Below are 23,022 nucleotides of genomic sequence, written 5' to 3'. Positions count from 1 at the left end.
TCTAACTGTTTGATCATCCAAAGTGAGTGATAGCCATTCATTCCTAGCCCTGGGGCCTGGTACTCAACCACCAATCAATGTCCATACTTTTCAAAAAGTCGGGACCATCTCAATCAATCAATCAATCAATCAATCAATCAATCAATCAATCAATCATACACTTATATATTATAACAACTATAACATTATTTAATAATAAATGGTATATATATTATTTATTTATTTAATTTAGAGATCCAAGTGCTGGAAATTTGAAAATTTGAATGTTGGCGCCATTTTCTGTTCAGTGTGACAATATTCAAGTACTCGTTTATTTGAGTTCATAAAGTGTTATATTGTGTAATATAATAATATAGTGATAACATAGTGATATAATAGTCATATAATCATTTATAATGTCAAGGTATGCAACCAAACTCATTCATTCTTTGGTCCACTAACGTTCGACTTGACAAACAACCTTTGACATGTTGTCGAATGAGTGGACTGGGGGTCGGACATGTTCATTGTTACTTACAATGATACCATGATCATAACAACAACAACATATAATATAGGTTGGGAAGATTAAGGAAGCTGACACCAGCCACTGATACAGAAGATACATTGGCTGTGGTTGATGATGTGTTTGATAATGAGGTTGTGACACCACCAACATCATTATCAACAGCTTCACATCCAGATATTGTCAATGACAATGACAATAAGGATGAAGATGAGGATGATGATGAAGATGATAACACAATGATAAAGGACACCAACGATAGAATTGACTCTATACTGAAGTTGTTAAAGAGCAGCAAATCAGTATGTTACTATGTCAGACAGAGAGAGTGAGCGAGAGAGTGGATGACATTGACACATTCAATCATTATAGGGATCACTTGGCAAGAGTACAATAGAACATGAAGTAGAAGATGATAATGATGAAGAGGAGAATGATGATGATGATGATGATGATAAAGAGAATCAAAGTGAGAATATAGTTAACAATGACAAGAAGAAGAAGAAGAAGGACAAGCACAAGAAGAAGAAGGATAAGGTCAAGGACAAGGAGACAAAGAAGAAGAAGAACAAGAATGATAGGCCAAGATTGGAGACACCTGTTATGTCTCAGAATGATGATGATGAGGAACAACAAGAGGAGAAGGAAACAGACAAAGTAGGAGAGACAGAGCCACAACATGGTGGTGAATCCTCAGAGAAGGAGGAGGAGGAAGAGGATGACGCCGCCAAGAAGATGGATGATGATAATGAGAAGGATGATACTTGTGTACAGGAGGATGACAGTGACGATGATGCCAAACCATCAAAGAGTTCAAGAAAGAATGTTAATGATGATGAGCAACAGGATGATGATGATGAGGATGAGGATGAGGATGAAGATGATGGCAAGAAACCAAAGGTTCCAAGGAAGAAGAATGATAAGGATATGGACGAAGATGATGACGAGAAGAAGAGCAAGGACAGAGTGTTAAAGAAGCCACAGATGCAGTTATCATCAAGTATGTATGATAGATAGATTGAGTCACCATCCATCGTACTGACACAGACAATCACAGAGACATGGATTCAACCTGCACCAATTGTAACCAAGAGGAATCTACTTGATTTCCTCGTCAGTGTTAAGCCTGTTGCCAGGACCAATCGTCCCATTCCAACCCCAGCAGTGCAATCGTCATCATCAGATCCAAACAACAACAATATTGACAACAACAGTAGTAGCTCATTGAACAACTCATTGAATAGTAGTGGAATGGATTTGGAGGATGAGGCATCGACCAATGGCACACCGACCAAGTCAAAACTATCTCTGGACACCGCTAATGACTCTTCCGATGAGGATGAGGACGCTCCATCACAGAGAGTAATTGTAGAATATAGTCAAGACACAACCACAGACAACAAGATGGCGGAGGAGAAAGTGGACAAGGCCATGAATGAGGAGGACAATAATGCTGTGGAGGAGGTGGAGGCTGAGGAGGAGGTGACCAAGAACCAACTCAAACTGCCTTATGAGTCAACATTAGAAATGGAGAATGAACTAGCTGGAACCAAGACGGGTCAGATCGATCAGGTACAGAACAACAAGACAAGCACAAGAGATCATCCAGCCACAAAGATAGCATCATTGGAGTTGAACTATGAGGAGGACGAGGTGGATCACATGGACAAGGTGGACAAGGTGGACATTGTAATCAAGGATGGACTTGTCGATGATGAGGCAGATGTTGAGGAGGACAAAGAGATGACAAAGGATGCTAAAGATAGTGAAGAAGAGGAGGAAGACGACGAAGCAGACGAGAAGGATGAGGAGGATGAGCCAGACGAAGATATTGATCACGAGAAAGAAAGAGTCAACCGAATTGTAATGAACAAGGACACGTACATGGAGGATTTACAAAGGATCCAGGATATAGTATCGGGTGATCATCGCAAGAGGAAGTTTGGAAAGGACGATGACGACGATGGCACATTGATCACTGATGAGGAGAACGAGTCCACATCATCACAACCACTCAGAGAGAGGAAGAAGAAGAGAATGGAGACCAATGGCAATGGCCAGACCACTCAATCAAACCTGCTCACAACATTGTCCAGTGATGAAGAGGGCGACTCGGACGAGGATGAGGAGCAAGAGAGACAGCATCGATCACGTGTCGAGCGACTCAGACTCAGTCGCAGTCACAGCAGTCTATCGCGCAGTAGCAGTAGTGTTGGTACTGGCGTTGGCGTTGGAGGAGAGGCTACAATGGACACAATGCCATTCGCTGACAATGAGAGAGACAAGCAGTTGCTGGAAATGATCCATCAGTCCAATGTGTTGACCAGTTCAACCAAGCGCACGAGCACTCTGCCAGCCTTTGCATCATCACTTCCACAGACATTTGGCGATGATAATGATGACGATGACAATGTCACCAACACAACAACCACTTCATTCTCAATCAGCAGTGAGAAGTTGGCATCATTGCGCAAACAAGTGGAGCATCAGAAGCAGCAACAATCAGTTCCAGTGTTCTTCTCAAAGAAGAGGACTGCTACTGCCAAGCAACAACAATCAGCCAGCCAATCTGGCGACCAATAATCTTCGATTGAATTAATGAAAGTGTTAATTCACTTCCTTCCTTCCTTCCTTCATTGTACCAATCAATCAATCATCAAACATTATTTTTATTATTATTATTATTATTAATAACACTTGGACTATCGATTTTTTGATTGTCCAATCAATCCGTCCATAGTTGACAATTATTACCAAAAATGGTATCTAGGGACCTTAACTAAATTCCATTTATGTATATAAGAACTGGAATCTCCTCGGGGTAATAATAATAATAATATTAATAATATATATAAGATGCAAATAACAAACAAATTAGATCATTTGATGACTTGGTTGGAAAGAAATTTAAAGATATTCTTTAGGCAGGTATTCCTCAAGAGGTGGTTTGTATCTGATAAATCATACCAACTTCCGTTTGCATTCCAAGATGGATACGACAAGAAACAAGGTCTTGCAATGACAGTCTGCTGTAGTTGCCAACAGGCACAGTACTCTGATCATATTCTTTTCTTTATTATTAGACGTCAGATGAATTGCTTGAGGAAACAAAGGATATGGGGGTCTGTTGCATCTCGAATGGCGTTGCCCAGTCCACCAATGACATTGGGCCGACGTTCCATCATTAGGTATTGCACGACAAGTCGATGTCCGTTGGTTGCTGCCAGCCGCAGAGCTTTAGGGGTGCACTGGGTGGTGGTGTGCTCGGTCAGGAATCGCACTACAGCAAAGGAGCCATGACTGGCCGCCTGGTTAAACGACTCGCCCAAACAGTGATGGCCAATGCGATGGAAGAACTCTACGATGTCCACATGGTCACACATCACAGCCTGGTCCATGAATGAGGTGCGTTCATTGACTTGGGCTGGGAAATGGCTATGCAGGAACTCCACTACATCCAAGTGAGCGTTGGTGATGGCCTTCCTCATTGCGTGGGCCACTGAGGCCAACTCGAAATGGCCGTACGACGCCTTGATGAACTCCAACACATGCAAGTGTCCATTGGCAGCAGAATCTTCGATTGTCTGTTCGGTGCAGATTGCGCCACGTTGTTGATGAAGAAACTCCATGATTGATACATGTCCATTGAGTGCTGCCATATCCATCGCTTCTTCGGTGGAGCCCTCTGAGCGATTGAAGTGGAGGAAGTGAACCACTGATAGATGTCCATTGCGTGCTGCCATGTCCATTGCGTGGGTTGTGCAACCCTCTGTCCTGTTGCGATGGAGAAAATCGACCACTGAGAGGTGGCCATTGGCCGCTGCCTCGTCCATTGCCTCAGTCGAGACATCTATCTCTGGCGGCAGATGGTGATGAATGAACTGCACTATTTCCATATGGCCTGCCTGTGCCGCCACGATAATCATGGATCTGAGTGCACCATTATCCAGATCAGATGATTGCTGATGGAAGTTGCGATAGAGATATTCAAAGACCGGTGAATGTCCATTAAAGGCTGCAAGACACATAGCATCATCGATGGATGCCTTAATATCCAGCTTACAAAGGTACTCAACAATGGGGAGATGTCCATGGCGTGCAGCCTCCTCAAGTGCGTCGTGCGTTCCATTGCACAGATGAGCATGAAGGTATTGCACGATGTGCAGATGTCCACACATTGCAGCCAGGTCCAAGGCTTCGTCTGTGAAGCCCTCGGTGCGATTGCGATGGAGATATTCGAGGACATCTAAGTATCCATGTGCTGCAGCTTGGTCCATCGCTACAACCGTGCACCCTTCACTTCGATGATCGTGCAAGAACCTGACAATGTCCAAGTGGCCGTGTGTTGCAGCGCCGTCCATTGCCATGTTGGTGCAGCCCTCTGTCCTATTGTGATGGAGATACTCGACTACCTTGAAATGTCCGTTCGAGGCAGCCATGTCCATCGCAACGACAGAGCACTGGTATCCATTGTGATGAAGGAATTCGATGATCTCCAGATGTCCACTGATTGCTGCTCGATCCATTGTCATTGTATCCCTTCAGACATCTAAGAAAATCTTGGTTCGCAAAAATAAATGAAACACATGCTTAAAGAGTATAGTTATCTCTGCCATAGATATATAAATAAGACTCCTGGTCAGGTGGGTATTACTAAATAGTCTGGTACTCATCCAATAACAACATATTTATGATGGGAACCAATTAATTGACTATATTTTAATTCCTTGGACCCAATTATAATATTAACTAATTGAATGATTAATTATGAATGTATAAGTATAAATGAATGAAAGAATGAGTATGAATGAATAAGAAGAATGAATGAAAGAATGAGCGAATTTCAATAACCCCACAGTACCCATTAACACTAACAATGTGTCTAGACTATATGTAGTTATAGAGTGAATATATAAAAGTGATTTATTTGTTTGTTATCTGTTTGTTCTGAATGAATGATAGTTTATCATTGTCTCAAATATGTTTGTGACCACTTCGTTACACCTTTCTCCAGTGATGGTGGTTGTATGATCCAGATCGGCCGGCCCTACGTAGAAGTCATCAGTGGCAGCGCGGAGGTGTACAATCCTATCCACTAACACGTCGGTATGATCAACAGGGTTGAATTGCACTTTCCTGTAGTCGTTGGGAGCAGCAGCATTCAAGCAATCATTGATGACAAAGTTGGGGATCCAATTGCACTTCTCAATGAATGTTTGTATAGGCACTCTCACACAGGACATTTTGATGAAGGACTTGTGTTTCTCGGGGAACTCCGGATCTGATTGATCTTGAATGAACTCATTGTTATGTAATTAAGTATAGAATAGTTAAACCAATACAAACTGAATGGTTTAGTAATGGCATACTCTGCTTTAGTAAGATCTCAAATCAAGTTGGACTAAATCCAATCGATTCAATTCAAATGGATTATAGATAATAATAATAATAAATAATCTAATTATTTATTTGAGTTTGGATATATTTAAACCAATCAAGTGTCTTTCCAATAATATTTCTTACCCTTTTGTTCTTGTTGGGCGAATCTGTATCCTGGATTGAGTTGTAATTGTCATCATTTGCACAAAAGGTGGAAATAGATAATTGATCAATGTTTCTAATAAAGTTGACATGGTATCGTGGAATAGGTAGATCTTCGCTATCCCTTGTTCTGATCAAACATATGGCACTGCTTTCATCCAACCTTCGTACATGTGCCTCACAAAACCAATTATCTTCTATGATGTATGTCTTTACATTGGGTATGTTCCTAAGCAATGTACCTATCATTACTCTGGCCTGATGGACCAGTCCACGTGATTGATCATACCCACTCTGGTGATTGACTTTAAACCTAACTTTCAATCTGTCCACATTGACCAAGTTTGGAATTGTAGGGATGCCTGTTACTTTGTTAATCTTTCGTTGGAAGGCCACCGAATGCATGTTGCCATCATCAAAGTCGCTGGCCTGGCATAGTCCCATATATGAATGATCAAGGATACGAAGATGTTTGAGTGATCTGGGGAACACTACTCCTTTGGTTGAGCGGGTGCCTGCCAATCTGATCTTGGTTAGTGATGAGATATATGAGCCAAAGTCAAGTTCACTATTGAAATTGAGGTTGTTGATTGACAACTTTCTGAGCGATGATGGAAGCATGCCTGGGACGATTGGTTTGTCATATAACCAACCAAGGTCAAGATTGATCAGTGATGATGGCAGAGTGTTTGGTAAGATGAGCTGGTTGAATTGGCCAAAGGATAGAGAGGTAAGGCTGTCGGGCAGCAGGCCTGGTACAATGGGCTGTTTGAAACAACCAATGGTCAGAGATGTGAGTGATACTGGAAGTTGGTTTGGCTCCAACTCGATGCATTCGACATTACCAAACTTTAGTGTTAGGAGAAATGTATGAAGCTTTGGATGAAGTGCTGCCATTATCATTTGAAAGGGGAAGCCATAGCACTCCAACTCAATGGTTGATTGAGGTATGCTAAGTGACGGGATGAAGGCATCACCGTCAGACGAGAGTTTCAATCGTGTGATACTGGTTGGAAGTGGGCGTGGCATTCCACCACTCTTCAGTATCAGTGATAGTGATGTCAGTGATGAATGTTGAGGGAACACACACTCCCTCCAGCCAGTGAGGCGTAGATGGAGTGACGTCAAAGATGATGGGATTACCCCATCGAGTATGGGTCGTAGGTACAGACTGTCGATGGTCAGGTCATTGAGAGAGTCGGGCAATGCGCCGGGTAAGATGTCTTGTGTGTAGGCCTCTGGACCTTCATCATTGATTGTGAGCTTGGTCAATGAGTTGGGTAAAATACCTGGCTCAATTGGTTGATCGAAGCATGACCCAAGCTCCAACTCTATCAGACCGTCTGGCAACGTGCATGGTTCAATCAGTTGATTGAACTTTGCACGATATCCATATCCAACTATCAATGTTCTGAGTGAAGCTGGTAGTGAGCCAGGCATTATTCGCGAGTTGAAGTCTACTCCATAGAACAACGATGTGATGCTGTTTGGTAAGATGTTGGGTCTGATCACTTGATTGAACATATGACCAAAGGTTAATGAGGTGAGTGATTGAGGCAGAGAACCAGGTACAATCAACTGATTGAACTCCTTCCCAAATGTGATTCTTTCAAGTCCATTTGGTAAATGATCATTGATTGTAATCAAACGATTTGATTGATTTGATAATGATAACTCTTTGATATTCAATGGTATTGATGATGGTGAGAATATTAAATACTTGTCTCTATGCCATATATAATGTAACTTTGACAATGTTAATCCAACAACATTGTCCAACTCCAACTTATTAAACAATATCTTACATGTCAAATACCAACATGCTCTATCCACATCATTCAAATATCCAAATATAATATCCTTTATAATATTTAATGATAATAAATTTAATATATTCATACGTATCTTATTTATTACAACATTATTATTTGTATCTGATTGATGTTTTAAAATTGTTTCTACTTATTCATTTGGATGGTCCCATGATCAAAAATGGTATCCATTGTAATTTTGACAATTTTGACACATTTTTTCTGAAGTTTGAAGTTTGGTGCGTCAGCAACTCACTAAAATACAGACTTTGAATCAAGTGAGTCATGCAAGGATGAAGAACCTAAGTTCTAGATTGAATTATTAATGGCAGACGAAGAGAAAGCAACAGGTCATTTTAGATTGCGCATCAATAATAATAACAACCTAATATCAATCATGTTTAAGACTGTATTTGTATTGTCCATATTTGTTATGGTTCTCTTCTTCCTCTCACCAGCAGCCGAGGTAAGTACACATAACACTCATTCAAATCAATCATACTCAATCAATCATACTCATACTCAATCATACTCAATATCATACTCATATAGGCAAAGGGACCATCTGTTACTGAGAAGGTATTCTTTGAGATAGAGATCGATGGTGTAAATGTAGGAAAGATAGTTATGGGTCTTTATGGTAAGACTGTACCAAAGACTGTTGAGAACTTCAAGGCTCTGTGCACTGGTGAGAAGGGCACTGGTCAATCGGGCAAGCCATTGCATTTCAAGGGAAGCAAGTTCCATCGTATTATCCCCAACTTTATGATCCAAGGAGGTGACTTCACCCGTGGCGACGGCACTGGCGGCGAGTCGATCTTTGGCAAGAAGTTCGACGACGAGAACTTCAAGCTCAAGCACACCAAGGTCGGCTTGTTGTCAATGGCCAACGCTGGTCCAAACACCAACGGCAGCCAGTTCTTCATCACCACCGCCATCACCTCCTGGTTGGACGGCCGTCACGTTGTCTTTGGCGAGGTCGTCGAGGGTATGGACATTGTCAAGCAAGTCGAGGCTGTCGGCTCCCAGAGCGGCACCCCATCCAAGACCGTTGTCATTGTCAACTCTGGTGCCATCTAAGCGCTTACACATACATACTACAATAAATCATTCAATCAACATCCTAACACTAGTAGTCATAGTCGTAGTAGTAGTCGTAGTTTGTATTGGTTGCCCTTTGAAGGGACAATGGCCAGGGCAAGAACGGATGAACGAATCATCTCGTCGAGCAGGGAGGTTTATTGTTGTTCCAGAGGATGGAGAAAGAGAGAGCGAGAGAGGGGAGAGGGGAGTGAAGGAGGTGGCGGAAGACCGAGACCTATCTGTACACGGTCGACTCAGGAGAGAAAAAAAAAGGACTGACTGGGTAGCGCTATTGACGTTGGACGCGTGGGCGGAAACAGACAGACAACCATGTAAACAAGGTCAATGTAGACACTCAACCGACACCGCTGTGTGGCGAAGTAGACCCACTCATGACCTGTTGCTGGCGCGCCGTCATACATTCATTCACCCAAGACACGTCCAAGTCATACATTCATTAGACTTGCCTTGCCGACCCATGTGTGTGTGGCGATGAGGGAGGGATGGGGATGGGAGGGGATGAGGAGGAAGGAAGGAAGGGAAGAATGGATGGAATGGAGGGAAGGAGGGTAGGAGGGAAGGAGGGAGGGAGGGAAGGGGAGTTGTTGTTATATATATCGTAATATCGGTATTATACATGTATGTAGTCGAGGTGTCGGGCCTACGCGTAGGCCAGACCCTCCGTGCTCGCGCGCGCTACGCTATTGAATCGGATTGTAGTAGTGGAATTGGTAGGATGGTTCGCTGTTGTTGCCGCCAGTGGCGTTGGTGTTGTTGGAAGCAACAGGGTGGTGGTTGTTGTTGTTGTTGTTGTTGTGGTTGGCGTTGGGGAAGCGGCCTGACGAGCCGCCTGGCGGAGTGTTGCTGGGTGTGAACTGGTCGTTGATCGGACCGGTGAACTGTTGTTGCTGGGCGGGGAAGCCGGGCGTCTGGTGCATGCCGAGCACAAACTGTGGGTGCTGTGGCGCCTGCACTGTCTGGGGCGGGAGGCGGTAGGATTGGTGCGGAGAGAACATGCCAATGTTGGAGTTGGCCTGGTAGCTCGCCAGTGGATTGTTGCTGTTGTCGAACGAGTGCAATGGAGGTGAGGGCGAGCTTGTGATGATGCTCTTGCTGACGCCACTGCCCAGCGGTGAGAAAGAGGACGACATTGACATCTTGAGGCCGGCCATGCCGGGCGAGACGCCAGCGCCGTTCGCACGAGTTGTTGCCAGCTGGCGGTAGTTCGATTGGTTCAGTTGGTTCCAGAGGTTGTTGGCCATCTCCATGTTCTGGTGGATGTACTTGGTGTTGGAGTGCACCAGCACCAGCAGGATAGCCTCCTGGCGCGTCGACAGGAACTTGCCCATCTTCTTGGACGTGTCCCACATCAGACGGCTCACCTTGATGAACTTCTGCTTCAATCGCTCCAGGTTGAACGTGAACTCCAGGATGTCGCCAATCTCTGCAGTCTCGCCCTCGGGGCTGTCCTCGATCGGGATGTTGGACTGCGCCAACACGTTGAGCTTCTCGCAGTCGGGCAAGATGATCACCTTGGACATGTAGAACTTCTTGATCTTCTCGTCCAGGTCCGACATCTCCTTGCGCAGCGTTGCGTCCTCCTCCGAGTAGGCTGCCCATAAACTTGTAATTTGCTCATTCTGTTCCAAAGTCAACTCGGCCTTGTCCGTATAGCGTGGCCACCAATTGATATGGCTAGAGTTCATTACAAAGTCTGTCCAAGGGTTGCTGAATGGCTTGTATCCCAACAATGTGAGCTTGACCTGTGTATAAGGATGGACGAACTGTTGGGATGGCGGGGCATGAGTGAGTATGAGTTGTTCGTGTGGACACTCGCGACGCTCAATGATGTTGATAAWTACATACCTTCTCGATCTCCTTCTCGTTGAGTGCTGAAGCTTGGTCCATTGAGGTGTTCCAGCTGTTCAGGATGGTCCTGAGTACAAAGTCTGATTCACCATTGCGCAATGCTTGATCCAATTGAATGACTATCTTCCTAATGTTTGTCATGAGGAATGCCAACTCTTGAGGGAACTTTAGCAACTCAATTGGATTGTTACCAATCTTGCTCAAGTCCTTCTTAAGTCCATCATTCTCCATCATCAATTGATGTATCTACATGTTTGTTGTTGTATTAGTATTTGAATGATTGATTGATTGAATGAATGAAGATGAACACATACCCTATCCTCCATCTCCTTGATGTAAACCTTCTTTCTCTGCCTATAGTTCCTGCTTGCTATGTTCTGGTTCGTTCTTCTGGTCTTTTGCTTCTCTGACTTGCCCTCACCACATCCATCGTCATTTCCATCCTTGCTGTCATCGTCGTCGAGTGCGCCCGGTGACGATGGTGGCGAATGGGGGATGGAGTTGGAGGAGGACGGGGGTGAAGTCATGTCATTCTTGCCTTTGGCACCACCGACACCACTGCTGCTACTCGTGCTACTGCCTGTGCCGCCAGTGGCAAAGTGCTCAGTGATTGGAGGTGAGTTCAGACTACCTTCTTGGTCAAAGTAAGAATGCTCGTTCCAACCCGATGACGAAGAGGTGGGACCGGTGCCACCATTGTGAAAGGTGTCAAATGACGACATCAATGAACTAACTAAGGGTTACTACGTTGTTGTTGTTTGATTCGGCCTGTGTGTTTGTTGCGATTGATGTTCGTCGTTGTGGGTGTGATTGATTGTTTGATTGATTGTTTGATTGAGTGAATGGGTGTTGATGTTTATGTTGGATGTGTAATTGTATTGTTATAGTTGGTGATATATATATATAAATCAAGATGTTGTTGTTGTGATGTAATAGTATATAAATATTTGTATAAGATTTGTATAAGTATAAATAATTATCTGATTTGACGAAGCAGTTATAAAATTGATTAAATGATGGTATTTAAGAAGATAGGTTTCAACATGTTGATACGCGAGTTGCAACCGCACAAGTACATGAACCTTGAAATGGAACCTTCAACCAAACTCACATAGATACACACTTAGTCATTGTTAGACATACAAGCATGCCACCGTCACCTTGAACACCTCTTTGGACACACACAGATAGACCAAAAAATCTAGAGAGAATCCTTCGATGCATGCCCCATGGTCATGTGAAAGGCCACTTGGCAAACATGTTAACAGATTGCCTCGGAGTGTGTGCCCAGGACAGGTCCAGAACACCACCAACTCTGGTCAAAACACAACAAGAAGGAGCCTAACCACCCTGTTAACGAACAACCCCCAACGTGAGTGTGTGTTCTGACAAACTTCAAACAGATAGGTGGGGTTGGGGGTAATGTTGGCTGTGGGTCGGGTGAAGACTCAGCCCCAACATGTGCAGTTCGATGCCCAATCGTTCGATATGATGATGGTCTGCATGATGATCGCCACCAGCCCACACACATGGCGGTGTCACAAACACAGAGAGTAGACACCACGCGAACCTACCTGATTTATTTAGAAAACATAGTGGTAGGCTATCACCTGCCTTGTGTGGCCGATGCGCGGTTGATGTAAGCATGACTCATCCTTCTCTGGAGAAAGCTCGGGTGAATCAATCCAATGCCAATTCCAATGAATATGTGATTGAAAAGGATGGTAATGGTAATGTAACCCCGACGAGATTGTTGCATGCATTCACTGCATGCAGGGCACCCCCCATTTACAACTTGGTGTGTCCATCGGGCATCCCATCGGCCTGCCCTACACTTACGGTTGGGCATGTCATTGCACATCGGCCAATTGCAACTAAATATCTGAAAGGAATAGGATACCACTCATTGGGCTACACCCAATCATTCGTTGTTGGGCTGGTTGTTCCGTTGGGTACCACTGATGGGCGATAGGCCCTGTCCTTCAACAGACGATCATCTCCCCCGATGCCTTGGAGATCTCAAGCCCGAAGAGGCATATGACATTAAGTATCTTCTTCTCCGTGGCCCTGTTCCATACTCGTCTCGTCGTCCGTCTTGAGGAACTGGTGGGGTGTGTTTGTGGACCACATCAGTACATCAATCGTTTAAACTTATTATAATACTGACGATCCCTCCATCAATCCATCCATCCATCCATCCATCTAAATGTTTACCAACCATCCGTCTGCCAACCTAGGGTCAACTCGCTATTCAATTTGATAATTGTCGATGATTGGACGATGGATGAATAAGGAACAGTATTCGTAGATGGAGATGTGTTAAACAACAAGCATTCTATACATACAACAGGTAGTAGTCATCGGCCGCGGTTACCTTCTTGATTGAGATAGTTGACTCGTATGCAATCGGTTTCCACTGGCTCTTCAGTGTACTTGGGTACCATCAAGAATGTATTAATAGATGTGAGTTCTACACCGAAGAGGAATGTTGAGTTAGTAATCTTAAAAGGGTTCACCACCGCTTGGATAATCAAAGGATGTGATTAACGTCATCTTTAGTTCGTCTGCAACCTTGAAATGAAATTTCATTTCAAGGTGCCAATACCGATCATCTTAGTAAGGTCTATTATAACGATATTACATTTAACCAAACTTGGACATCTATCATCTTCGCCAACATTGATTGATCGTGTCGACAAATGTAAGGTTAGCGGGGTGATATCATTCGGTGTAGATATTCTTGATCATTCTGTCTAGAAGGTGGCGATTAAGGTAGTTGCTACACAGATCATTCATTCTTTGCTTTACTAATAGATCTTGACAATTGAATTGAGAATAGGAAACTAATGTATGTAGGTACATCAATCATTCATTCAATTAGCACCAATTACAATATTGGACAATAATAACTCTAATGTATGTATTTGTATATCTATCTATTTATTGGTTTGATAAAATGGTTGGATGTCAACAAGAAAATATTTGTTGTTTGGAAGTTGGAAGGTGGAAGTTGGAAGTTGACAAAAACAACTTGTTTCCGGAAGTTTGGAAATATTTGAATTTGAAATAAATGATTGGCGGTTCATTTTTTGATATGACCGTTAGAAACACATGTGTTGTTGGTTTGCAGATCTGATCAATTGTTTGGTTTCAATAATTATTAAAAGTTAGTGTACAGTCATCATCAATAGGAATAAGTAGTAGTACAAGAAGTGTTTGATTGTTTGTGTTTGTATTTAAGTATACATCGCAAGCGAGGAACACATTCATTCAATCAAGAAAACGGAGGACCTTGCTTCAGACAACGACTTGTTGGTGGCAGACTATTTCTTTATGTTGTACCTCCCATCACCCAGTGATCAACAACAACAACAACAAACTATGATTGATACAGCATTAGCACCAGTGACCAACACCATCACTAGGGATAGGAGACCCAGTGTGGCAAGCTCACAAGATACTCAAAACTATGACAACTACAAGAATGAACTGACAGCCAGCAACAACAATGGTAGTGGTGGCAAGTCAATATCAATACCAACATCAATCGATACACCCTCCTCAGACTGGTCATCCAAGCTCAGTTCATTATTCTCATTCTCCAAGAAGAAGTCAAACTATGAGCTCGAGATCGATGCCTTCAAAGATGCAAGTATGTGTACACGTTCATCCCAGCCAACAAGTCCAACAACTAACCTTTGGTTGTTACAAAGTGATATATATTAGACCAATATCAAATGAGGAAGGTATATTGGTACATCGTTTGGACAAGTCCAAGAAGTATATACACTCGTTGGCAGAGTTGGAGATTGGTTACATCTACCTCACCGAGAGGGATACCCCAATCATCAGACAGAATCAACATGAGGTGATCTTTGCCAACAAGATCATCATCCAATGTAAATCATACAAGAAGTTCTCAATCGTAAGTGTTTGTCCATGGCTGGAACTATTCCACATCACCATCGATCAATCACAGGATCACTAACCTTCAATCAATCAATGATATTTAGAAAGGTATACTACAACAGGATATTGCCACATCAGCACTGGAAGCTTTCACAAAGAGGAAGATGAATCAGGGCATGCTGTTCATCGAGGAGGATGGCCAACTATGTAGAATATTCTACCGTATCAATGACCTCATACTCAACACTATATACGCCAACCAAGACGACACAGTAATGCTACAACGACTACAAAACAATGAGATAAGGGTATGTGTACCATGACATTATATTATGTGTTGCCTCCCGCTGTCCAACATCTAACCTAACACATGACACAACACGACATAGTTCTTGTTCGAGGGACATCATGCCAAGGAACAGGTGGAGGTAGCCATTGCAGCCTTCACAAACCCATCAAGTCCAAAGGATTGGAAGCGTATATCGGTGCTTCGTGAGCAGAACCATCATTCATCACAGGGTCCACTGTCCTCTGATAATATTGCCACACGCTTTTTGAACAAGTTCCAGCCACGATCCAAGGTAGAGACGATGGAGTTGAAGCAGAAGCGTGAGAACACCATCAATAAGTTGAAGAGTCGCATGAGGATCGACTGGGAGTGGAAGAACCAGAATGATACACCCACTGGCGGTTCAACGGGTTCCGACGAGAACAATATGAATGCCGTCAATATCATGGAGAACGTGGTCAACCGCGTCAAGAGCAGGATGTCCATCATCAACAAGCCCGGATCTGCTGCTGTGTCTGCACCAACTGCCGCCAACTACCAGCCATCCAAAGAGGCTGTTGGTGGTGGCAACACACAGGACAAGTCATCCAACAATGTTGATGGCGCTGCCAAGTCCACCCCCGTGGACTCGACACCAGTTGCTGGCGAGGGCGCTACAGCCCCACCCGCACCACCCCCTGCCCCACCTCCCCCACCTCCTCCTCCACCCCTCAACTCCAAGCTATTGCTGAAGCAGCGCAAGAAGGAGAAGAAGATGCGTCAGCTGCACTGGAGCGTCATTCCAAAGGATAAGTTGAAGGAGACGTTCTGGGACAGTCTGTCACCAGTGAAGAGCAATGAGAAGGATCAGTCGCTGGTCGAGCAGTGGTTCAGTCTGTCGCCACCACCCAAGCCCGTGGGCGGCCTCAAGGACAAGCTAGCCGGAAAGTCTGGCGGCGCACCAACCATCGTCAACCTACTCGATCTGCGTCGTGCCAACAACGCCTGCATCCTGTTGGCGCAGTTCAAGCTGTCGTACGCCGACATCAAGGAGGCTATCCTGTCGTGTGACGAGCAGCGCCTGTCTGTTGAGCAGTTGATCGCCATCGATGCCATGTTGCCCATCACCGAGGAGGAGGCAAAGAAGCTGAACGCGTTCAATGGCGATCGCGCCACACTAGGCAACGCCGAGCGCTTCTTCATCGAGATGATGGCCATCGACAACCTTCAACAGCGCGTCCAGACATTCCTGTTCCGCGCAGAAGTTTCCAGCGTGATGACTGAGCTCACCATCAGTCTAGGCGCCGTCACCGCCGCCCTGGACCAGGTACGCGCAAGTCGCCGCTTCATCCAGATGCTCAAGGTGATCCTGCACGTGGGCACCATCCTCAATCGCGGCCAGACCTATCTGCACGGCAAGGGCTTCAGACTAGACTCGTTGGCCAAGCTGTCCGAGACAAAGTCACGCGATGAGAAGCACACAGTCATCGACTTTATCGTGGGATACGTACGCGACAACAAGCCCGAGCTAATGAGCTTCTATGAGGAGCTGTCAGCCATTGACGCCGTGGCCAACCTCTCGCTCGAGGTGCTGCTGGACGACGTCGAGCATCTTGGCGGACGCTTCAAACAGGTGGAGGAGCAGCTGGCACTGGCCACCATCGATGCCAACTACAGCCAATTGATGCGACCCTTCTACCAAGCCAACATCAATGAGTTTGGCGCGCTCAAACAGATGGCTGAGGCCACCATGCGCCAATTTACAGAGTGCTGCACATACTTTGGCGAGGATTCTGCCACCATCTCCACCAAGGAGTTCTTTGGCAACATTGCCAAGTTCTCATCGGCATTCAAGCGCAGTGCCCAAAAGCTCAAAGTGCCATCTCCCGTGCTGACCCGACGCGAGTCCGTGGTCGCCATTGCCGCGCCACCTTCAGCACCCGCCACCACCACCCCTGTCTGTCCCCAACCCGAACCTGTTGCGGCCATCCAGCCATGACTTTACACGCGACGGCATTCATTGTCATCATCATCATCCACCATGTTGTTGTTGTGCACATCAACCCTCATTCAAACATCAGACGCGGCTTGTACTTAAGCGTTTGCCGCGAACCCATAAATACACTACTTCATCCTAACTCATTCTCGCAATGTTGTTGTCTTCGTTGTTGTCGCCGGCCAATGAATGAATGAATGAATGAATGACCGACTGAATGAATGACTGATGCTACACTTCTGTTTATATATATATCTATATTCAACCAACTAACTACTCTTGGCAATACTGTCTGAGCCTAGGTCTTCAAGACCATCGACTATCCGCAGGAAGTTGGCTCGCACCTCTTTAGACATTGCAGTGTTTGTCTCGATGTCTTTGACCAACTCCTTGACCTTTAGTTTGTAATCTCGCTCGATAGCCACTAGCTTGCCACGATCTAATGTGGCCGACTCTATCATGTAGTCTTTAGCCATCTTGAGTAGCAGGTCGATCTTCTCGTATATATGCTTGGTGTTGGGGTCGTCGTCGAGCACGCCGCCATTGCCATCGGATGTGCGCATCACTATATTCATGTCCTTGTCGAGCTCGACGTTGGCAAACTTCTCCTCGACCTGCTTCAGACTGCGCATGACCGTCTCCTTCATGTATTTCTCTGCGCTGCGCTTGATCTCCTCTGTCGCGCGTTCATTGTCATCGATGGCAGTCATATGCACCTTTCCAAGCTCGGTGAATCGTTTGCTCTTCTCTAGCAACGACTCTGATGACTTGATAAGTGAGTCGAGTGTTTGATCATGTGCTGAGGGGGCGCGGTGGTGTGCTGAACTTGTCGTCGTCGTCGTCTTTGTAGCCGCATCGCCAACAGGTGGTAACTTAAAGATTGCCCTCCATAACTTTGGATTAAGGAACCTCTTAATCATTGTTATAGTCTGTGTATATGTGTGTGTATCAGTATCTGTATCTGTTGATCTATATCTGAATCTGCAGATATGTAAATGATTGATCGTGGGGGTTGGTGGGACATGACAATCAATCATTTTATTTGTTTGATTCCCGGGCCGAACTACAACCACAATAGTTATTTAGTACTCAATGACAACCTTTCCAAATAGATCACTACCATCAAGGTATTGGTGTGCCGATGGCGTTGACTCGATACCTTGGAACACCTTGCCAATGATTGATCGGAAGGTTGGAAGGCGATCGCGAAGGAATGTGACGGCACGCTGGATTGCAACAGGATCAAAGGAGAACTCCAATACAGCGTAGGCCTTGAAGTTGATAAACTTGAAAATGATACTGTTGATTGGGAATGGAGTTGGATCAGGAGACATCACTCCATAGATGATGTAGGTGCCCTTGGGGGCCATGGCTGTTACAAGCTCCGCCACCATTGGTCCAGCAACTGGATCATAGATGACATTTGCTCCAAAATTGTTGGTGATCTCATTGATCCTCTGGGCGACATTCTCTTCCTTGGTGGCGATGAAGTGATGTGCTCCAAGGTCCAAGAGTTGTTGTCTCTTTGCACTTGAGCGACTGGTGGCAATGACTGTGGCACCAAGGGAGATCACGAGTTGGATGGCAGCCAATCCAGTTGAACTGCTGGCGGCATTAACAACGACGACTTGGCCAGCTGTGACCTTGTGGACTTCGACCAAGGCAAAGTAAGCGGTCAAGTAGGCGGTCCAAAGACTGGCGGCTTCAACAAAAGTCTGACCTTCATTCATTAGGACCAATGATTCTTCGGGGAAGATTGCATACTCCATGTTGGTCGAATACTTGGACATGAGATTGGTAGTGAGGATGGCTACTTTGTCACCAACTTTGAAGTTAGTCACTCCAGGTCCCAGGGCATCGACCACACCAGCACCTTCGTAACCAATGGAAGCAGGGAAACTTGTTGGAAGGTCATAAAATATTCCACTACGATACATTGTCTCGGCACGGTTAAGACCAACAGCAGCAATCTTAACACGGACCTCACCAACAGATGGTATCCTAATTGGCAACTCCTTTACATATAACTTGCTGGCATCACCATACTCATCAAACACTACTGTCTTGGATGTTGTGAAGGCCATGGAATAGTAATTGATTGGTGTATATATAATAATGTACTTAACTACCTTTGATTAATTGATTGACTCTCTCGAGTGATAATCCATCATTAAATAGTAGTTCGGGAAAGTGATATTTTGTTACATGTCTCTGATCAAAAATCTTCCATTTTAGGATGTCAAAAGTCGAGTTCTAAAAGAAGTTTAGAAGTGAAGGCCGTGTCAATGGTAAGATAGGATTCTCTTCCATGATGGTGTAGGTATCGGCTATTCATCCAAACTACGAACATACTTTGGAAAATATGTTGGATGCGTTGGCTTAAGGAACTTAAGAATGAAGGAATGAGAGTCTAAAGCATGATAAGCATAATAGATTGATTGATTGGACCCTAATAGTAATAATAATAATAATAATAATAATAATAATAATAATATGGGCATATATATATATTTATGTAGTTGTGGCAGGTGGGCCTGGGCGGAGGTTTGATTGAATGTACATGTGATGGTCTCATCCAGTCTGGATGGCCACCCAACACCAGGTCTTGCGCACACACGCTCACTGAAGGATTGAGATATCTACGCTACAGATACTCAATCAATCATCATGAATGTGTTACTCTTGTAACTTGCCAGATTGCTTCATAAGCTTGACCAACTTAGACACGACACTGGACGCAGATGGACGTTTGTTGGCATTGAGCTCCAGACATTGGTGTAACAGGTCGACCAGACCTTGGAGACCGGCACTGACAGGTGTTGTAAGGGGTGGTGGCGTGCCCTTCAATATCATCTCGATGGTTTGAAGATGGGCAAACTGATGGTATGGTGGCTGCAGTGTCATGATCTCAAACACTAGCATGGCGAATGACCAGATGTCAGCCTTGAGTGAGTAACCCTCGGCGTTGGCGTCTAGTGACACGTCCAGTACTTCGGGTGCCATGTAGCTTGGCGTGCCAATGCATGTCTTGAGCACGACGCCTGACGTCATGACCTTGGACGTGTCAAAGTCGCACACTCTAATGTTGGACACACGATTGCGCTCGTCCAGCAGACACATGACGTTGCCAGGCTTCAGATCTCGGTGCACAATGGGTGGCTTCTGATTGTGAAGATACTCAATGCCCTTTGCAATCTCGAGTGCCATCCAGACGATCTCGGTCGCTGGGAAGGGCGTTGTCTTCTTTGTGATGATGTCCTTGAGCGAGAAGGGGTAGAACTCCATGAACAACCACAGTCGCTCGGGGTTGTTGGTCAGTCTGTGCGCCAGATACTTTGCGATGTTCTGATGATTCAGTTGCTCCATGATCTTGATCTCTGACACAAACTGCTCCACAAGGAATGGCTGCGTGTTCTTCACTCGCAGGATCTTGACGGCGCATGTGAATCCGTCGACCGTACAGCGATGCACAGTGCATCCACTGCCGCCGCTGCCAATCTGCTCGCACAGTTGAATGTCGCTGTTCTTAAAGTCGATCTCGCCCTTGCTCTCGATCAGCTCCTCGGCACGCTTGCTCGACAGTTTCTTCTTCTCGATGGCAATGTATGTGTTGAGAGTCTGTACCCATTCCTCGCGATCACGCACACTGTCTGCGCAGAAGGCCAGTGTCTCGCGTTGCTCGCTCTCGCTCACCGATGAGCCATTGATCAAACTATTCAGCACGGATGCCGTTGTCAGGCCACCCGAACCACTGTCCGCCTGAACATAGGACATAAAGCTGATCTGGAATACTGGCCTGTCCTCAGAGTCACCTACCAGAGTGACTACATCCGCTTCACAAAGTCTAATCTCCTTCTTGAACATATAGTTGGTCTGTTGTTTCTTGACCACTGGTGATGACAATATCAACAGATCATTGAACAAGAAACAATGTAACTGATTGCCATTACCATTGCCCTTATTCTGTATCTCCGTCAACAGTCCTTCTCTAACATATCTACGATGTGGCTCATTCAGGTTCTTTTGTGTCGTGAGGAGGCGTTAGATTGATTGAGTGGATGGATGATCGATTGATTGAATGGATGCATACATTGAACTTGCCAAGCATCTGGCTTTGTATACTTCTGACCTTGTTCTGACTCTCATACTCTCTTGACTTCTCCTTGACATAGTCAACGATGGACTTCATCTTGATTACAGCCTATGATATCGTGCAAGGTGTCAGTGATCAATCATATTGTTCGATGAGTGAGGGACACTTACATTCTTTAGAGGCTCATAATCTGGATGCCTCTTTGGTGTGCTCCTAAACAAGTCGCTAAGCATAGGAGTATACTGGCTAATACGTGAGAGTGGAAGAACTAACAGACTACCAAGGTCTGAGAAGTTGGTGTGTTCCAATCTCTGCTCCTTCTCCTACAATCATTGAGTGATTGATTGAAGTTAGTCAATGTGATTGAGTCCAGCTTGTACTTATAATTATACTTACATGAATGAATGCTTGGAACTTATGACTCTCCTCCTTCAACTTGTTCAACACAGTAATGGAAGTGTAATAGTTCTTGACATATGGCGAGTATAGCTTGAAGTAGTCACACTGTTGATGAGGAGATAATGTTAGTATCGCCATCGGCAAGCTCCAAGAGGGTCCAACTTACAATCTTTAGGAACACATCACCTAGGCCACGGTTGGCTGGATCACTGATCACCTTCTCCAGGTCCTCAATCAGTAGACCACTTGAGCCAAGGATGACCTCGACATCACCAAAGAGTTGCTTGACATGTACTGCAGTGACGAATGGGTTGTTGGATTGATAGCTCTCCACTCGCATGGGATTCAGGAACTCCTCTACAATCAGTGACAGGTGGGATGCGTACTCAGTCTCTGTCTTGAGGATCTGATTGGTGATGGCCTTGCGGTTCTCCATCATACGTGCGTACTCCTCCTCGTTCGGATTGATCTGGAGCGGGTCATCCAGATCAAAGTTGATCGTCATGTCCAGCGCGCCAATGGTGCCAGGGTATACACTGGGTGGGGACAGCATGCCAGCATTGAACCCCCTGCCCTTGGATATGGAGTAGCGTCCAGATCCCTCACTGATCGTCAGGGCTTTGGGTCGTCCGGAGATGGTGCCGGAAGGGGTCATTGCAGGCAAGGCGCTGGGTGGTGAGATGGACATGTTGGGACTGGTACGCGGCGTAATTGGCAGTGGACTACTGGCAGCATTGGGAACTTGTAGGGATGGCGTGGTGTTGGTCGACGATGACGACGACGAGGAGGTTGACACTGGCACTGCGGCAGGTGACGACAAGTCCACCTCTTGCAGTGTCTCGACCATTGCCTTTTGGAATGCATTGTAATTGTTTGTCAATTGAAGTATCTTTTGTATTGATCGCTCATACTTGGTCCGCAGTGCCGACAAGTTATCCCTAACAATCTTATTCTCCTCCTCAAGTTGTGCCACTCTCTTCTTTGTCTGATTATGTGCCTCTCTCTCACGTTGAAGTTGTTGGCGATCTGATGAAAGTGAGTTTGGTGATGGTGGATGTTGTTGTTGTTGTTGTTGTTGTTGTTGTTGATGTTGTTGTTGTTGTTGTTGTTGAAGATGACCAGCAGATTGTAATGTATCATATGAACTGTTGAAGCTGCTGGCTGTTTGGATACGCGACTTTGTGCTCTGGGTGGGTGATGCGCCGCCACCTGTTGCCAAGGAGTCGCATGCCGTCAAAGATCTTGTTGGAGCCTGTGGAGGAACTGGAAGTGATTTTCTTGAAGATGAATGCGCTGTTGTTGTTGTTGTCGTGGACTGACTCAAAGTTGGACCCTGTTGTGGTTGTTGTCGATCCTTATTTGATTGACCAAGTCCAAACATATCTTTATTAATCAATCAATCTAATCTATATTTATATATATATATTGTATCTCTATCTTTACCTCTACTACTACTACAACTACTCTATCAAAGTGAATCTTAACTCCCGGAACAAGAGCAACAACAACAACTGCCCAAGTAAACAATGAGAGTTGGCCACCAACAGA

At 45.1% G+C, this 23,022-nt stretch overlaps 10 protein-coding genes across 10 annotated transcripts; 3 read left to right on the top strand and 7 right to left on the bottom strand.

Moving 5' to 3' along the window:
• Positions 1 to 395: 395 nt before the first annotated feature.
• Positions 396 to 3,088, top strand: SAMD00019534_017300 (hypothetical protein; the record flags this gene model as incomplete). The annotated part of the gene is made up of 4 exons (XM_012902321.1): positions 396 to 403; positions 558 to 807; positions 878 to 1,505; positions 1,563 to 3,088. 4 exons carry the CDS (start codon positions 396 to 398, stop codon positions 3,086 to 3,088), a joined length of 2,412 nt encoding a protein of 803 aa, XP_012757775.1.
• Positions 3,089 to 3,597: 509 nt separating this feature from the next.
• Positions 3,598 to 5,046, bottom strand: SAMD00019534_017290 (hypothetical protein; the record flags this gene model as incomplete). The annotated part of the gene is made up of 2 exons (XM_012902320.1): positions 3,598 to 4,361; positions 4,473 to 5,046. Coding segments are annotated over 2 exons (1,338 nt in total), but the record flags the coding sequence as incomplete, so codon positions are not given.
• Positions 5,047 to 6,004: 958 nt separating this feature from the next.
• On the bottom strand, positions 6,005 to 7,783 carry SAMD00019534_017280 (hypothetical protein; the record flags this gene model as incomplete). The annotated part of the gene is made up of 1 exon (XM_012902319.1): positions 6,005 to 7,783. A coding segment is annotated over one exon (1,779 nt), but the record flags the coding sequence as incomplete, so codon positions are not given.
• A 471-nt stretch (positions 7,784 to 8,254) lies between these two features.
• Positions 8,255 to 8,937, top strand: SAMD00019534_017270 (hypothetical protein; the record flags this gene model as incomplete). Its single annotated transcript, XM_012902318.1, has 2 exons — positions 8,255 to 8,323; positions 8,410 to 8,937. 2 exons carry the CDS (start codon positions 8,255 to 8,257, stop codon positions 8,935 to 8,937), a joined length of 597 nt encoding a protein of 198 aa, XP_012757772.1.
• A 123-nt stretch (positions 8,938 to 9,060) lies between these two features.
• Positions 9,061 to 9,282, bottom strand: SAMD00019534_017260 (hypothetical protein; the record flags this gene model as incomplete). The annotated part of the gene is made up of 1 exon (XM_012902317.1): positions 9,061 to 9,282. A coding segment is annotated over one exon (222 nt), but the record flags the coding sequence as incomplete, so codon positions are not given.
• A 359-nt stretch (positions 9,283 to 9,641) lies between these two features.
• Positions 9,642 to 11,531, bottom strand: SAMD00019534_017250 (hypothetical protein; the record flags this gene model as incomplete). The annotated part of the gene is made up of 3 exons (XM_012902316.1): positions 9,642 to 10,724; positions 10,807 to 11,055; positions 11,124 to 11,531. 3 exons carry the CDS (start codon positions 11,529 to 11,531, stop codon positions 9,642 to 9,644), a joined length of 1,740 nt encoding a protein of 579 aa, XP_012757770.1.
• Positions 11,532 to 14,142: 2,611 nt separating this feature from the next.
• SAMD00019534_017240 (hypothetical protein) lies at positions 14,143 to 16,985 on the top strand (the record flags this gene model as incomplete). The annotated part of the gene is made up of 4 exons (XM_012902315.1): positions 14,143 to 14,461; positions 14,523 to 14,734; positions 14,823 to 15,026; positions 15,108 to 16,985. The coding sequence occupies 4 exons, from the start codon at positions 14,143 to 14,145 to the stop codon at positions 16,983 to 16,985; spliced, it is 2,613 nt and encodes an 870-aa protein (XP_012757769.1).
• A 266-nt stretch (positions 16,986 to 17,251) lies between these two features.
• SAMD00019534_017230 (hypothetical protein) lies at positions 17,252 to 17,902 on the bottom strand (the record flags this gene model as incomplete). Its single annotated transcript, XM_012902314.1, has 1 exon — positions 17,252 to 17,902. One exon carries the CDS (start codon positions 17,900 to 17,902, stop codon positions 17,252 to 17,254), a length of 651 nt encoding a protein of 216 aa, XP_012757768.1.
• A 168-nt stretch (positions 17,903 to 18,070) lies between these two features.
• Positions 18,071 to 19,093, bottom strand: SAMD00019534_017220 (hypothetical protein; the record flags this gene model as incomplete). The annotated part of the gene is made up of 1 exon (XM_012902313.1): positions 18,071 to 19,093. A coding segment is annotated over one exon (1,023 nt), but the record flags the coding sequence as incomplete, so codon positions are not given.
• A 565-nt stretch (positions 19,094 to 19,658) lies between these two features.
• On the bottom strand, positions 19,659 to 22,855 carry SAMD00019534_017210 (hypothetical protein; the record flags this gene model as incomplete). Its single annotated transcript, XM_012902312.1, has 5 exons — positions 19,659 to 21,002; positions 21,073 to 21,183; positions 21,246 to 21,398; positions 21,472 to 21,579; positions 21,641 to 22,855. The coding sequence occupies 5 exons, from the start codon at positions 22,853 to 22,855 to the stop codon at positions 19,659 to 19,661; spliced, it is 2,931 nt and encodes a 976-aa protein (XP_012757766.1).
• Between the last annotated feature and the right edge of the window lie 167 nt (positions 22,856 to 23,022).

This window comes from Acytostelium subglobosum (genome assembly GCF_000787575.1).
Source record: "Acytostelium subglobosum LB1 DNA, scaffold: scaffold3, whole genome shotgun sequence".
Lineage (NCBI taxonomy): Eukaryota > Evosea > Eumycetozoa > Acytosteliales > Acytosteliaceae > Acytostelium > Acytostelium subglobosum.
This window is presented reverse-complemented; position numbering and strand designations above follow the sequence as displayed.